The sequence below is a fragment of the Ranitomeya variabilis genome, chromosome 1, assembly GCF_051348905.1.
Source record: "Ranitomeya variabilis isolate aRanVar5 chromosome 1, aRanVar5.hap1, whole genome shotgun sequence".
Taxonomy (NCBI): domain Eukaryota; kingdom Metazoa; phylum Chordata; class Amphibia; order Anura; family Dendrobatidae; genus Ranitomeya; species Ranitomeya variabilis.
Window position 1 is genome coordinate 813,971,384 of NC_135232.1, and position 13,613 is coordinate 813,984,996.

General features: G+C 41.6%; 1 protein-coding gene across 1 annotated transcript in view; it reads left to right on the top strand.

Annotated features, from left to right (window-relative positions):
- The window catches only part of FGF5 (fibroblast growth factor 5), a 182,983-nt gene that overhangs the window by 23,675 nt on the left and 145,695 nt on the right, over nt 1-13,613 (top strand). The window contains exon 2 of the mRNA XM_077274569.1: nt 9,102-9,205. Coding sequence (XP_077130684.1) covers nt 9,102-9,205 — 104 coding nt within the window. The remainder of the gene's footprint in view (nt 1-9,101; nt 9,206-13,613) is intronic.

Consider the following 13,613-nt stretch of genomic DNA (forward strand, 5'->3'; position numbering starts at 1 on the left):
ATATCTGTTTCCTCCTCATCCTGCCCATTGCCCAGCCACTGCTAAATGAGTCTGCTGGTACATTGACCTAGACCACTACATTCCCCTTGTACTCTACACAGCCAGAATCTGTCCCTGCTGAAAGTAAGGTTCCCCTTCCCGCATGTTATACCACCTTACACAGGGACAAAGAGGAAGGTGCAGATGAAAGTGCAGGTTCCTTCATCAGGTGGGGGGGCATACTCGTTGGCGACGTCACTGGCACAGGGCCCCTCAGAGTACGCAAAAGTGTCGCTGCTGGTGGGAGGCGCCCCCGCCATGCAAACACACCGCCGTACTTTGAGGGGCCCTGTGCCAGTGGCAATGCGAACGAGTGGGCCCCCCCTGCTTGCTCATGATCACAGCACTTGCAACTTTTAAATACTTACCTTTCCCTGCAACACCGCCGTGACGTAGTCCGCATTTCCTGGGCCCACGAAAAACTTGAGCCAGCCCTACTCCCCCCACAACTTTCCCCCAATTCCCTATGCCCAACTATTATTATACAGTTAATTAAGATTGGCAAGCTTCAGAAACAAGAATGGATGTTTTTGGCATTAAAATGGGCACTGTAGGTGTTTTCCTGGCCTCCACTCACTGCCGACTATGCTTCCCCATTGACTTGCATTGGGTTTCGTGTTTCGGTCGATCCCCGATTTTTAGCGATAATCGGCCGACTGCACTCGACTCGACTCTGGACAAAATCGGGTTTCCCAAAACCCTACTCGATCTTAAAAAAATGAAAGTCGCTCAACCCTACTGGGCACCATATAATTGGTCAAAAAAAAAGAATTAAAATAAAAAATAGTTATATACTCACCTTCGATGGCCCCCGGAGTGTTCCCGCCTCTCACCGCTGCATGCTGCCGCTTCGGTTCCTAAAGATGGTGTGGTTCAGGACCTGCAATGACGTCGCTGTCTTGTGATTGGTCGCGAGACCGGTCATGTGACCGCTCACGTGATCGCGACGTCACGTGAACCACACCATCTATAGGAATGGACACCGCTGAGGATATTGGCTGTCTGCAGAGGGTGAGTATAACCATTTTTTTGTTTTTTTTATTATTTTTAAACATTCTATCTTTTACTATAGATGCTGCATAAGCTGCATCTATAGTAAAAAGTTGGTCACACTTGTCAAATACTATGTTTGACAAGTGTGACCAACTCAGTTTTCCAAGCAATGCTACAGATCGCTTGAAAAACTTTGGCATTCTGCAAGCTAATTACGCTTGCAAAATGCTGAAAAATATGCGAAAAAAACGGGAAAAAAATGCAAAACAAAAATGCGGATTTCTTGCAGAAAATTTCCGGTTTTCTTCAGGAAATTTCTGCAAGAAATCCTGACGTGTGCACATACCCTGAGTGGTTTGTTCTGAGTTTACACTGTTATACCTGTATTTACTCATAGAGATAACAAGGCATTTGAACAATCACACAGTTTCAGACAGCAAGAACAGAGTGTCAAGATTAGAAGTCTGGCTGTGAAAGCTGTCAGGCTTTTGATTTATAACTGCAACTCTTCAGAACAGGACAGACAGAGAGTAGAGAGGGTGAAGAAGGTGAGAAGAGAAGTTCTTTATAGAACTCAATAGGCTGGAAAGAGTTAACTGGGATGTTAAGAGTTAACCCTCTCTCATGGAACATACCTACTGCACAATCTTGGCCTGGGGCTGATGGCCTAGCTCCAAGGAAAGAAGTTGTACACTACAAAAGTTAAAAGCTTTCATTACAGAAGAATGATAGTAGATAGAAAAAGCAAGTCAGTTACAACTTGCTAATTTTTAGGCTGGTTGTCTAACTAATTAAAGCAATTTAACAACTTGTGAACATCACTTTAATAAGATTAGGAGAAGATAAGTTGAGTTGCCTGCCTGGGCCATGGGGTACTAAGTGAATTCAGAGTGCCCTTTACCAGGTGGCATTAGAAGCCTTCCTATCAGCACGGTGATGTTGTAGTCACTTACTGCCTATGGCTTCTGGCAAGGTCGTTACAGTTTTCTCTGTCCTCCATGAAGATTAGGACACTAACCCATATGACAGGTGGCTCGAGCCTTTATACAGGGTCTCTATCACAACCCGGGCTCTATGTGCCACTGTGCCTCCTGGTCCTGTGTATTAGGGCAGACAGGTGATATGAAATCCAGCTGTCCTGCCGGTTTCTGCTGTGCCTCTTAGAGTCCGACACAACCTCGGTCTTCCACCTACCGGAATCTGCGCTCGGCCAGGGAGGTAGCCCAAATGCAGCTATTCTCACCTGTTGTCTCTCTCCTGTGCTCCACTCTCCTGCATGCTTTCTAACACTGTTCTTCCTTCGGTATCTCTCAATCCTGGAGCTGCAGCAATTCTGGGTGCACGGCCCCAAACACGTCTCTCTACCTCAGACTGCTCCAGTCTGCTGTCTGGCACTGACTACTTACTTTACTTTCCCAGATCAGAATGTATTTATAGGGGAGTTCCCACTTAATCCGGGTTCAGAGCTCCCCCATTTGGCCTGGAGTGTGAACATGTTGTGTGCATTGTGTTTACCTGATAAAAGAGATCTTCCTTCGCTTCCAAGAGTGACATCACTCTCCCCATGAGGAAAGCAATGCCACTGTGACAACCAGGACCCTGAAACATTTTAATTTAGTATTTAAGGATACTTAAATATGCTCAATTATCACAGAAAAAAGACAATATTATGCCACATAAGGATATGGACAAGTTGGAGGATTTGGAGAATGATGAGGTTTAATAAATATAAGGCAGTGGACTTAAGAAGGCAAGAACCAAATATCACTATTGTAAACACAATGACAATAAAAATGTACTGTAGCAACCACCATCAACCAGCTGCTACAAAGGGAAAAGGGATCACAGGGTATAAATGACATAAAAACAATACCTCTGACCAAATCACTAGTTAAGCCATAGGCGTATCATATACACCACCTTGCAGCACACAAAATGCCACCTAACAGCACCAATTAAAATAGTGCAGCACAACATACCGTCCCAGAAATGCCAACAAATACCAATGTGCAGCACAAAATTCAGCCTCAGTGATGAAAAAAATACCACAGAGCAGCACAAAATATCTACTCAAGGCATAAAAAAAATACCACAGTGGCGCACAAAATATCTACTCAGAGGCATGAAAAAAATACCACAGTGCAGCACAAAATATCTAATCAGAGGCATGAAAAAAATACCACAGCGCAGCACAATATATCTACTCAGAGACATGAAAAAAATACCACAGTGCAGCACAAAATGACTTCCGAGCACTAATGGAGAAATGCCATCCCGAAATTTGCAGTTGCACAAATAACAATAGCTTACCTCCACTGGTGAGCTAAATGCCACCCTAGAAGTGCCAAGCAAGTACCATTTAGAAGATTGAATGTCAAGAATGTGAAACAAATACCACATTGCAGCAGAACTTACCTCCTCAAAAGAATCAAATACCACAGTGCAGAAGATAAAGGGGGTGTTCCCTTTCAACTTTTTTTTTAGCCCACAGGGTCAGTGATGTATAAAATAGCAAAGTGATCTTTTTTTAACCCTCCTTGAGTCCAGTGCTGCCTTGCTGATGCTGCCCTTTTTTGATCAGCTGCAGAGGTATTAATGGTGCATTCAGATGGCTGTATAACACAGATGACGATTGCATTGCAATGTTTTGACTGGCCGCCAGCTCTTCTGACCTGAGCGTGAGAACATGTATTTCCATGCAGTTGTCACATTCAGGCCTGAGGAGCCAAAGGCCAGTCCGAGCATTGCGATGCAATCGTCACCCGTGTTATACTGACAGCTGACTGAGCCCTGAAGGTATTGCAGCCAGTTAATATCTGCATCAGCTGAGCTCAGAGACTGGCTGCAGCCCGGCTGATAGAATTGCACTGCTGTAGCCGATCAGCAAACACATGGGAAAAGGCATCACTGAACCGTGGCCTAAAAATAGTTGAAAGGGGGAAAACCTACTTAGTACCTCTTCAGAAGTGCCAGACAAAATCCAAATAGCATTGTTAAATACCTACCGAAGGGCATAAAATACTGCAGTGCAGCAAGAGAACAAATACTACAGTCGGACTTTCCCAAAAACAGATTCAAAAGCTTACTTGTAACTATTTAACTTTGGCAGAAAGGCTGCAATCGGTATATGTGCAGTATAATGGATTAGTATACAGATATGCTGGCCCTTGTTATTCCTCAATATTTGCATAAATGAAGAATCATACTCCAATTTGTCTGCACTGAAGAAAACAGTGACACTTCCCGACAAAAATGCTACCTCGGAGTGGCCGCTCTTGGAACATTCAGTTTTTGAGGCTCAGCTGAATCTTTAGACGAAACTTGACTTTTAGTCTGTACAGGAAAGTGCATAAGCCTCTATGGCAGATGTGGAGGTCCATCCTATTTGGATTTGTTTGTGACAGCAGACGGAGACTTAGGGAAGAAGCTGAAGAGATGTGCCACCTGGAGATAGTGATGGGAGTGCTCGACTCACTACACAACGCAGTGCACAGAGCTGGCAGGAAAATACTTCCTTAAGGGAAATCATCAGCACCAAGTCCGAGAACAGAACAGCAGATGAGCAAAATGAACTAGCAATACAGAGTTCTTGCTTTGAACCAATGCCCTGCACTGGTGCTTGAACTGCATAGACTATATCAGGCTTATGTGGTACTCTTATAGGGTGCTCAAGTAGGGTTCCACCCCATATACAAGAAGAAAATAGAACTTGGCACTCCTTCAAGGAGTGTCAAGTTCTATTTTCTTCTTGAATTGCATAGACTACATTCATATTGTCAACTTTTTTAGACTTTTACTGTATCTCGTAATCAACCCTAACAAAAAACATACAACGAACCAAATTCTGCAGTTCTTCAAATATCAGTGGGATTTTGAGAATTCAATTTGAGAAGGCAGTAATCAGATACAAAATTTTCATTACAATAGGATTTTGCTTGTTCTATTTAAATGCATTTTGTAATGAAGAATAGCACTAATTTTTTACCAACCTTACCATAAATTTAAATAATAAATCTTTCCAAAATAAAGTGTGGGTCTAATGATTATCAATGTTTGCAGGGTGTGATGACATAGCAAGCTACTAAAGATTCATTCTCCATTCATATATTGTGTAACTAACCCATTCTAAAGCCCTAGGCTTTAATACACCCTATACTCATTAAGCGTATGGCAGCATTCCAAGAGAAACAGATATCCAAAATATTAGCGTAACTGAGAAACCTGGTTACCAAACATGAAATTAGGTGTTAAGACTTAACAATATGGTAAACCAAAAGGGGTTGTCAAGGAAAAAGAAATAAAAGGGCTTAGACTGGTATCAAATAAGAAAACGATTGATACTTGCCTTTTCACATCCAGCGTAGCTCCCATCTTACTGCGTTCACATTGATCACATTTCCAGTCAAATGAATCCTGGAAAAAAAAAACATTATGGGTACTGTATGTCTCTATGTCTCATAGATTTTATTTTTTTTTATTTTTTGCTATAGTAGTTGTAGAAAAAGTTCTTTCACTTCCTTATATTGACAGTTTTTTTCTGTACTAAGCTGGACGCAAGCTGCAAGACTCATTATATGCATAGGTGGATTGGACTTTTTCGTGACTCTTTTTTGAATTATGCCCTAAGGCCAGGTTCACACAAGCGTATTTCATGGTCTATTTATTAATCACATAGGCCAGACTTACTGGAGATCTTCTAACCTGAACTTACAGCCGCATAGATACAGGTGCATCTCACAAAATTAGAATATCATCAAAAAATAAATTTATTTCAGTTCTTCAATACAAAGAGTGAAACTCATATTATATAGAGTCATTACAAGCTGCTTGATGTCTAGTGTGAAGTTTCCACAATCAGTGATGGTGTGGGATGCTATATAATCTGCTTGTATAGGTACACTGTGTTTTATCAAGACCAAAGTCAGAGCAGCCGTCTACCAGGAAATTGTAGAGCACTCCATGCTTCCCTCTGCCCACAAGCTTTTTGGAGATGGACATTTCATTCTCCAGCAGGACTTGGCATCTGTCCACTCTTCCAAAAGTGCCCATAACTGGTTTTAAAACAACAGTATCTCTGTGCTTGATTGGCCAGCAATCCCGTCTGACCTTAACCCCATAGAGAATCTATGGGGTATTGTAAAGAGAAAGATGAGAGACACCAGACCCCACAATGCGGAGGAGCTCAAGGCTGCTATCAAAGCAACCTGGGCATTCACAACACCTCAGCAGTGCCACAGGCTGATCGCCTCCTTGTCATGCCGTATTGATGCAGGAATTGATGCCAAAGAACCCATTTACTGAATATACATTTCAGTAGGCCAACATTTCGGTTTTTAAAAACATTTTTTGAAGCTGGTGTTATAAAGTATTCTAATTTACTGAGATAATGACATTTGAGTTTTCATTGGCTGTAAGCCATAATCATCAACGTTAACAGAAATAAACACATGAAATAGATCACTCTGTTTGGATTGTCTGTTTCTCCACTCTTTCTTCAGACTCTGGGACCTTGATTTCCAAGGTCTAGTGTGAAGTATCCACAATCAGTGATGGTTTGGGGAGCCATGTCATCTGCTGGTGTAGGTCCACTGTGTTTTATCAAAACCAAAGTCAGCACAGCCGTCTACCAGGACATTTTAGAGCACTTCATGCTTCCCTCTGCTGACAAGCTTTTGGAGATGGACATTTCATTCTCCAGCAGGACTTGGCACCTGTCCACACTGCCAAAAGTGCCAATACCTGGTTTAAAAACAACAGTATCACTGTGCTTGATTGGCCAGCAAACTCGTCTGACCTTAAGCCCATAGAGAATCTATGGGGTGTTGTCAAGACTGATGAGAGACACCAGACCCAACAATGCAGAGGAGCTCAAGGCTGCTATCAAAGCAACCTATAACACCTCAGCAGTGCCACAGGCTGATCGCCTCCATGCCACGCCGCATTGATGAAGTTCTTGATGCAAAAGGAGTCCCGATCAAGTATTGAGTGCATTTACTGAACATACATTTCAGTAGGCCAATATTTCGGATTTTAAAATCATTTTTTCAAGTTAGTGTTTAAAGTATTCTAATTTAGTGAGATAATGACTTATGGCTTTTCATTGGCTGTAAGCTATAATCATCAACATTAACAGAAATAAACACTTGAAATACTGTTTGGTATGACAGAGTGATGTATTTCAAAAGGGGCGAAAAAAAAAAAAAGCTGAAACGCGCATCAGGGGCTGCGGGGCGAGGTGGGGATATTCCCCTTACGAATAATGGGTAAGCACATCTTTGGATTTATTTTTGGTCTGAACAGGCTTATAATTTACTGAGGTACTATGGGTTGTTTTGACTGTTTAAAGCCATCAGATCTTTCTCTTTCTTTTTATAGTTTGTGCGTTATATACTTGCTTCCCTGGGGTAAATTGTATTGTTCTCCCTCAGTCCTGCATATCTGCAGATCTCCTCCGGTTAAGTTTTCTTGATATATATTAAGTATACTTAAAAGATTTTTTTATATGTGATTTTCTCAATAAATGAACCTTTTTATACTTCTATGATGTTGTTTGGGACATTTTTGCTCTATTTTTTTGTTTTGTTGGTAACTATTTGGAGCAGTCCAGTTGAATCTATATTCTTTCATTATTTTGGGAGACCTGGTACACAGTGCTCTCGGCCTCAATATATAGTGGTGCTTTCAGATTATATTAATGTATATTATTTATGCAACCTGTGCAGGTGAGGTGGCCCACTTCTACCTCCAAAGCGGATGGAATTGTGCATTATGATAAACTATTGGGCTATAAAGGATTCGCATACTGTTCTTGCATGGGGGCCCTCTTCTGTCTGTGTCCAACAGTGATGTGAGTCATATGACCATTTAGTTTGATCCTATTGGAAATCTCAGAAAATATTCTAAAAAACTTGATTTGATTCATTTACTAAATTGTAGTATTGGACTTTAAATAAGAGAAATATATGGACAGTAGAAAAAGGGATTAAATGCCCTAAAATGTCCTTTCATTCTGGGAATCTATTGTTTGTGACCATCACCAATGTAACCTTCCCTCAGAAATCTGTGACACAGCTGGATTGTTATGACAGATTTTACCCTTAAGCCCTTAATTCAGCTTAAGGGCTCATGCAGATGACTACATTATCAGTTCGCATACAATCCGACAAGATTGACCAATGTTATTCTGTAGGACCATACATCTGTCTGATTTTTTCCTCTGACAGAGCTGGTCCGGGGGAAAAAAATCACAGAATGCCCGAGTTAGATGCAATTATTGGATTGAACTCGGCCATGCAAGGCAGTGAGTCTATGGAAATCATCGAACTGTACACGGATAACATCTGATTGTGATCTGATTTTCAGGGACTGACAGAATGGAGAAAATGGAGAATCTTACTTTTCCATCTTCTCGTCATCGGATCGCACTGTGATCACACTCTGATCAAACTCTGATAAGAATTTGATCAAAATGTGATTAGCATAATCAACCCAATTCTCTATGATGAGAGAAAATTAGGTGGTGTGTTCCTGGCCTTAAAGCTTCAGCTGCATTCCAGTTATTGGCCCCGAAAAGTTGACAATATTGGGCGGACAGACAAAGCCTTAATGACAAACCTGTGGGTACAAAATGGCAAGTGTATAATGCTTACAATGCTTTTTGATTCTTTTTTCACCAAGGTTCATATTGTGCTCAGCTGTAATAATCACTTTTCTTTATTTATAATGCTTAATCCAACCTTTTAAATGCAAAAGTAAACTGTGATCTATAATTCTAAGATAGAAACAGCTTCTTAGGAGCTCTGGATATCATCCTCTTGGTTTGGGCAAGTCAACAAATGGCAGAGGCTTAGAAGTTACAGTTCATCAAGAGAAAGCGCCCAGGCATATCCCCAGATATCTGAGCAGTCTTCAGTTTCAAGTGAGTGCTAATAAAATGGGTGATGGATTTACACAGGCTTCATGAAAGATAGATACACACAGCTATTGAAAATGAGAGTTGTTATTCTTTTCCATTCTGTCTTTCCAAGAGCCATGAGCAGTGCTTTATTTTGGGATTTCTGTCATTCTAGGTATTTTGGAAATATTTGCTGTGTCTCAAGGGATTGTGGGAATAAGAGGAGTTTTCAGCAACTCATTTCTTGCCATGTCAAAAAAGGGAAAACTTCATGCAACTGTAAGTAACAATATACTCAGTGAAAATACACGCGTGTTTGTATTAGGTATTGAAAGTGGCATTCATCATGGAAATTTGTATATTGGTTGATCGCTTTAGATATAATTATTGCTATTATTGTAATTTTCTACACAATTCTGTATATATTGCTCTCCTAATTTTTAATTTGTTTATGAGCCAAACAATGATTAAGATTAAGACTTCTAGTATATGTAATATTTCAGGACATTGTTAAGAGAAATAAACGAATTTATGATTTTCATCACATTATGGAAATATAAATGAAAACAAAGGCATGCAAAGAACAGAGATAAGTAAATCCAGCGCCATAGTCCCTTCATTATTTTGCAAAACTGGTATTCCATTACTTTACAAAATGGGAATAACTCTCTAAGAAAGTAACAAGTAATTCTGCACCCCCAGCAGGGTCTGAGGTTCTGTCAGTACATGCAGTAAGTTGAAGTTCCAAATGAAAGCTAAGGTTACATGATGACAAATGATAAGGTTACAAATGAAGAGGGTAATGTTATGAACTTGCAAGATACCTCAACAGGTCATAAGCAATTCAAAGGAGTTAGTCTTTTTGTGACTTTTTGCATGCCACTGGGTCACAAAGAGACTCCATTTATTTGCACTATACTTTTTGGCCACACAAACTTGTGCCTCCATCAAAATCTGGGTGTAGCCCAAACATAAGTTGATAACAATAGTTTGTAAGTGCATTAACTGAAATGTTCTTGTATTTTAAAAAGTATCAGATTACAGATGAAAGTATCTGAATAGAGAAGGTGGTAGTGTTAGTACCTACAAGATCATAGGTGATAAGGGGATGCTGATGAGTATGTCCAGAAATTTGTGAAGAGAAAGAGAAAATTGGCCCACATGTAGATGACTGTGTAGTGCAAAAAGTACACTGTGAACCACTTGCTTGGAGTGAGAGCCACCGGCCAGAGAAGAAGAGGACAGCAATTCTACAGTAGACAATAACCCATTTGGCAATGAAAAGAAGCAATTTACACTACTCTGACTGCATACCTTGCATTGTTATCAGATGAGGCTTTCTGACAGCTGGCCTACAGTGTGACCAGTAGGTGCTTCACCATAGCAAATGAGTCTTGATAGCAGACAACAGGAGAAAAGAGGGCAGCACGCCGACTCACAGTAAAACACTGTTAGGGAATGTGCACACGTCCGGATTTCTTGCAGAAATTTCCTGAAGAAAACCGGAAATTTTCTGCAAGAAATCCGCATTTTTTTTTGCGTTTTTTTTCCGTTTTTTTCGCGTTTTTTTAGCATTCTGCAAGCGTAATTAGCTTGCAGAATGCTAAAGTTTTCCAAGCGATCTGTAGCATCGCTTGGAAAACTGACTGACAGGTTGGTCACACTTGTCAAACATACTGTTTGACAAGTGTGACCATCTTTTTACTATAGATGCAGCCTATGCAGCATCTATAGTAAAAGATAGAATGTTTAAAAATAATAAAAAAAATAAAAAAAATGCTTATACTCACCTGCAGACTTCAGCGGCGTCCGTTCCGTATAGATAGTGTGTGCGCGCAGGACCTTCCATGACGTCGCGGTCACGTGAGCGGTCACATGACCGGTCTCGACCAATCACAGGACAGTGACGTCATCGCAGGTCCTTCACCGCACACCAGCTACAGAACCCGAAGCGGCAGCATGCACCTGAGAGGCGGGAAGACATCGAGGGTGAGTATATCACTATTTTTTATTTTAATTCTTTTTTTTTGACCAATTATATGGTGCCCAGTCCGTGGAGGAGAGTCTCCTCTCCTCCACCCTGGGTACCAACCGCACATAAACTGCTTACTTCCCGCATGGTGTGCACAGACCCGTGTGGGAAGTAAGTAGATCAATGGACTCCTAGGTGTGCGGAATCCCCGCAATTCCGCATTTTTAATGAACATGTTGCTTTTTTTTCCGCGATGCGATTTTTTCGTGGAAAAAATCGCAACATTTGCACAAAAAATGCGGAATACACTGTAAATAATAGGAGGCATAGGTTAGCGTTTTTTTCGCGTTTTTATCACGTTTTTATAGTGAAAAAACGCGAAAAAAACGCGAAAAATCCTGAACGTGTGCACATGGCCTTAAACTTTTTTCCTTGGAAGTACAGTGTGTGAGGCTGTGACCTCTGTTACAGCTAGGGGGTGCTGCTTTGTGCTCCCCAGAATACGCACAGAGGCACATGAAGGCCATAGGTGTGCATGGCAGTTGCAGGTGTAGCTGTGATTGCAATGTGAGGCAGTGACTTGTGTCACAGGTAGGGGTCGCTGTGTGTTCTCCCCAGGTTGTGCATGCAGACGGATGAAGTCCATAAGTGTGCATGACAGTTGCAGGTGTAGCTGTGACTGCAATATGAGGCCGTGACTCATGTCACAGGTAGGGGTCACTGTGTGTTCTCCCCAAGGTAGTGCATGCAGATGGATGAAGTCCATAGGTGTGCATGGGAGTCACAGATTTCCAGTCCAGGTTTTCCATGTGGCTGAAGGCCACAGGTGTGTGTGTTAAAAGTCCTGCAGTAAGAGGTATAGGTGTGTCAGGGGTCAGGTGTACATCAGTGCCAGTCTGTTGTGTGCAGGTGTGCAGAGCAGAGGCCTGCAGAGCACTGGCTGAGTGCATAAGGCACAGGCCAGCGGAGCTAGCACCCAAAGCAGCTGAATAGCCTGGCACCCACAGCGTATACAGCGATGCAAGTGGATGTGGACAGTCCTGTGTCCGGGGGTGGATGTCCTGTGCCCAAAGGAGTCAGAATTGGACAGTCCTGTGCTCTGAGGTGGATGTACTGCGCCCAAAAGAGACAGATGTGGACAGTCCTGTGCTCGGAGGTAGATGTCCTGTGCCAGAAAGAGGACTAGCATGTGTAATGATTGCAAACAGGTGGATATTGTGCCCAGCTGCTATCCGGAGGATATTCTGGTCTGTGTACGACTGTGTGAGTAAAGAGACTGTGATACAGTGATGCAGGACACCCACGGGAACTAGTCAGAGGAGGGCTGGCATGTGTAGTGTCTGCAACATATGAATCTGTGTATATGGAGACTGTAATATGGCGTGTGGTCGCCCATGGAAACTGGACAAGGGAAGTCTGGACTGTTTAAGGACTGTAAATCTAAAGCCATATGATATGTATTGCTATGAACTGGTGTGAACTGAATACTGATAATATACACTGAAGTTATGTGCATTTTTGTGAATTGGACTTTAATGCTGTGAGGAAACACATTAAAGAGACTTTTGTGTTGGAACTTTGTGGGTCACTGCCTCTTCACTGCGTACGATGCTACCACAATCTTACAAGTAGTTCCTGCAGGACAATGGCCGTTTTGCATCGGGACAACAACTTCAACGGTTCCAGCCAAAGTCTGCTAGAAGTGTGAGGCTGTGAAAGACAGTTTCATATCACACAGCAAAAGTGAACACAGCATCAAGACACAAGATAGGTTTATTTCTTTAGCAAAGTCTCTCCTAGGCATAGATTTCAAAGCAGAATGTGATTTTAAGATTTTAAGATACGTTCAAGCTCTTTTGGAGAACCACCAAGAAATGTTCAACGTTCAGGACCATAGAAGAAGTGGTCAGCCAAAGAAACTTGTGGAGCAGTTGAAAGATACATCATGTTTATTTCCCTTCAAAAACAGAAGATGTCCACCAATGCCATCAGCTTGCTATTATACAAAAAAACCCTGTTTGGGAAAGAAGAACAGACAAATTGCGGCGCCCTAAGTGCGTAAACACAATATTATAGTCTTTAAAGGGTGCACAATTCTATGCACTCACCTGATAAAAGACTGAAATGGCTTTGGATTATGTATCCTCAAAATTCCCTCTGAGATACTTTTCAATATACAGGGCTTGCAGCTTGCCTCGGGTGGATCCAAGTGAAAGAGCCAGAGTAAGGCTCACACAGGATGAGTAATTCAAGAAAAGCACATCCAGCCCATGAATGGCAGCGCTTATAAAAATATAAAAAATAAAAAATAAAAAAAAATATGAAATATCATCTTTGAGTGTGAGTCCTGGGAAGCGCTGCCATTCATGGGCTGGATGTGCTTTTCTTGAATCAGCTTGCTATTGACAACCAGATGGATGCAGCTTCAACCATCTACAGCTTGGTGAAGACTGTCCAGAAGTGGTCATCATGGAAGAATTGCAGCCAAAAAGCCATGCCTTTAACATGGGAATAGGCAAGAAAATCTAGGAACTGGGAGAAAAAAAAATTAGCAACAATTGTTCTGGACTCATTAGTAAGAATTTTAAATTGCTGGCTGTAAAAGAAAGCTGTTTTTCAAAGGGCTGGAAAGGGTTACAATAATGAATATCTGCAGTAGCAATTAAGCATCATGGAGGTTTCTTCCAAGATTGGGCTACATTTCAGAAAGTGGAG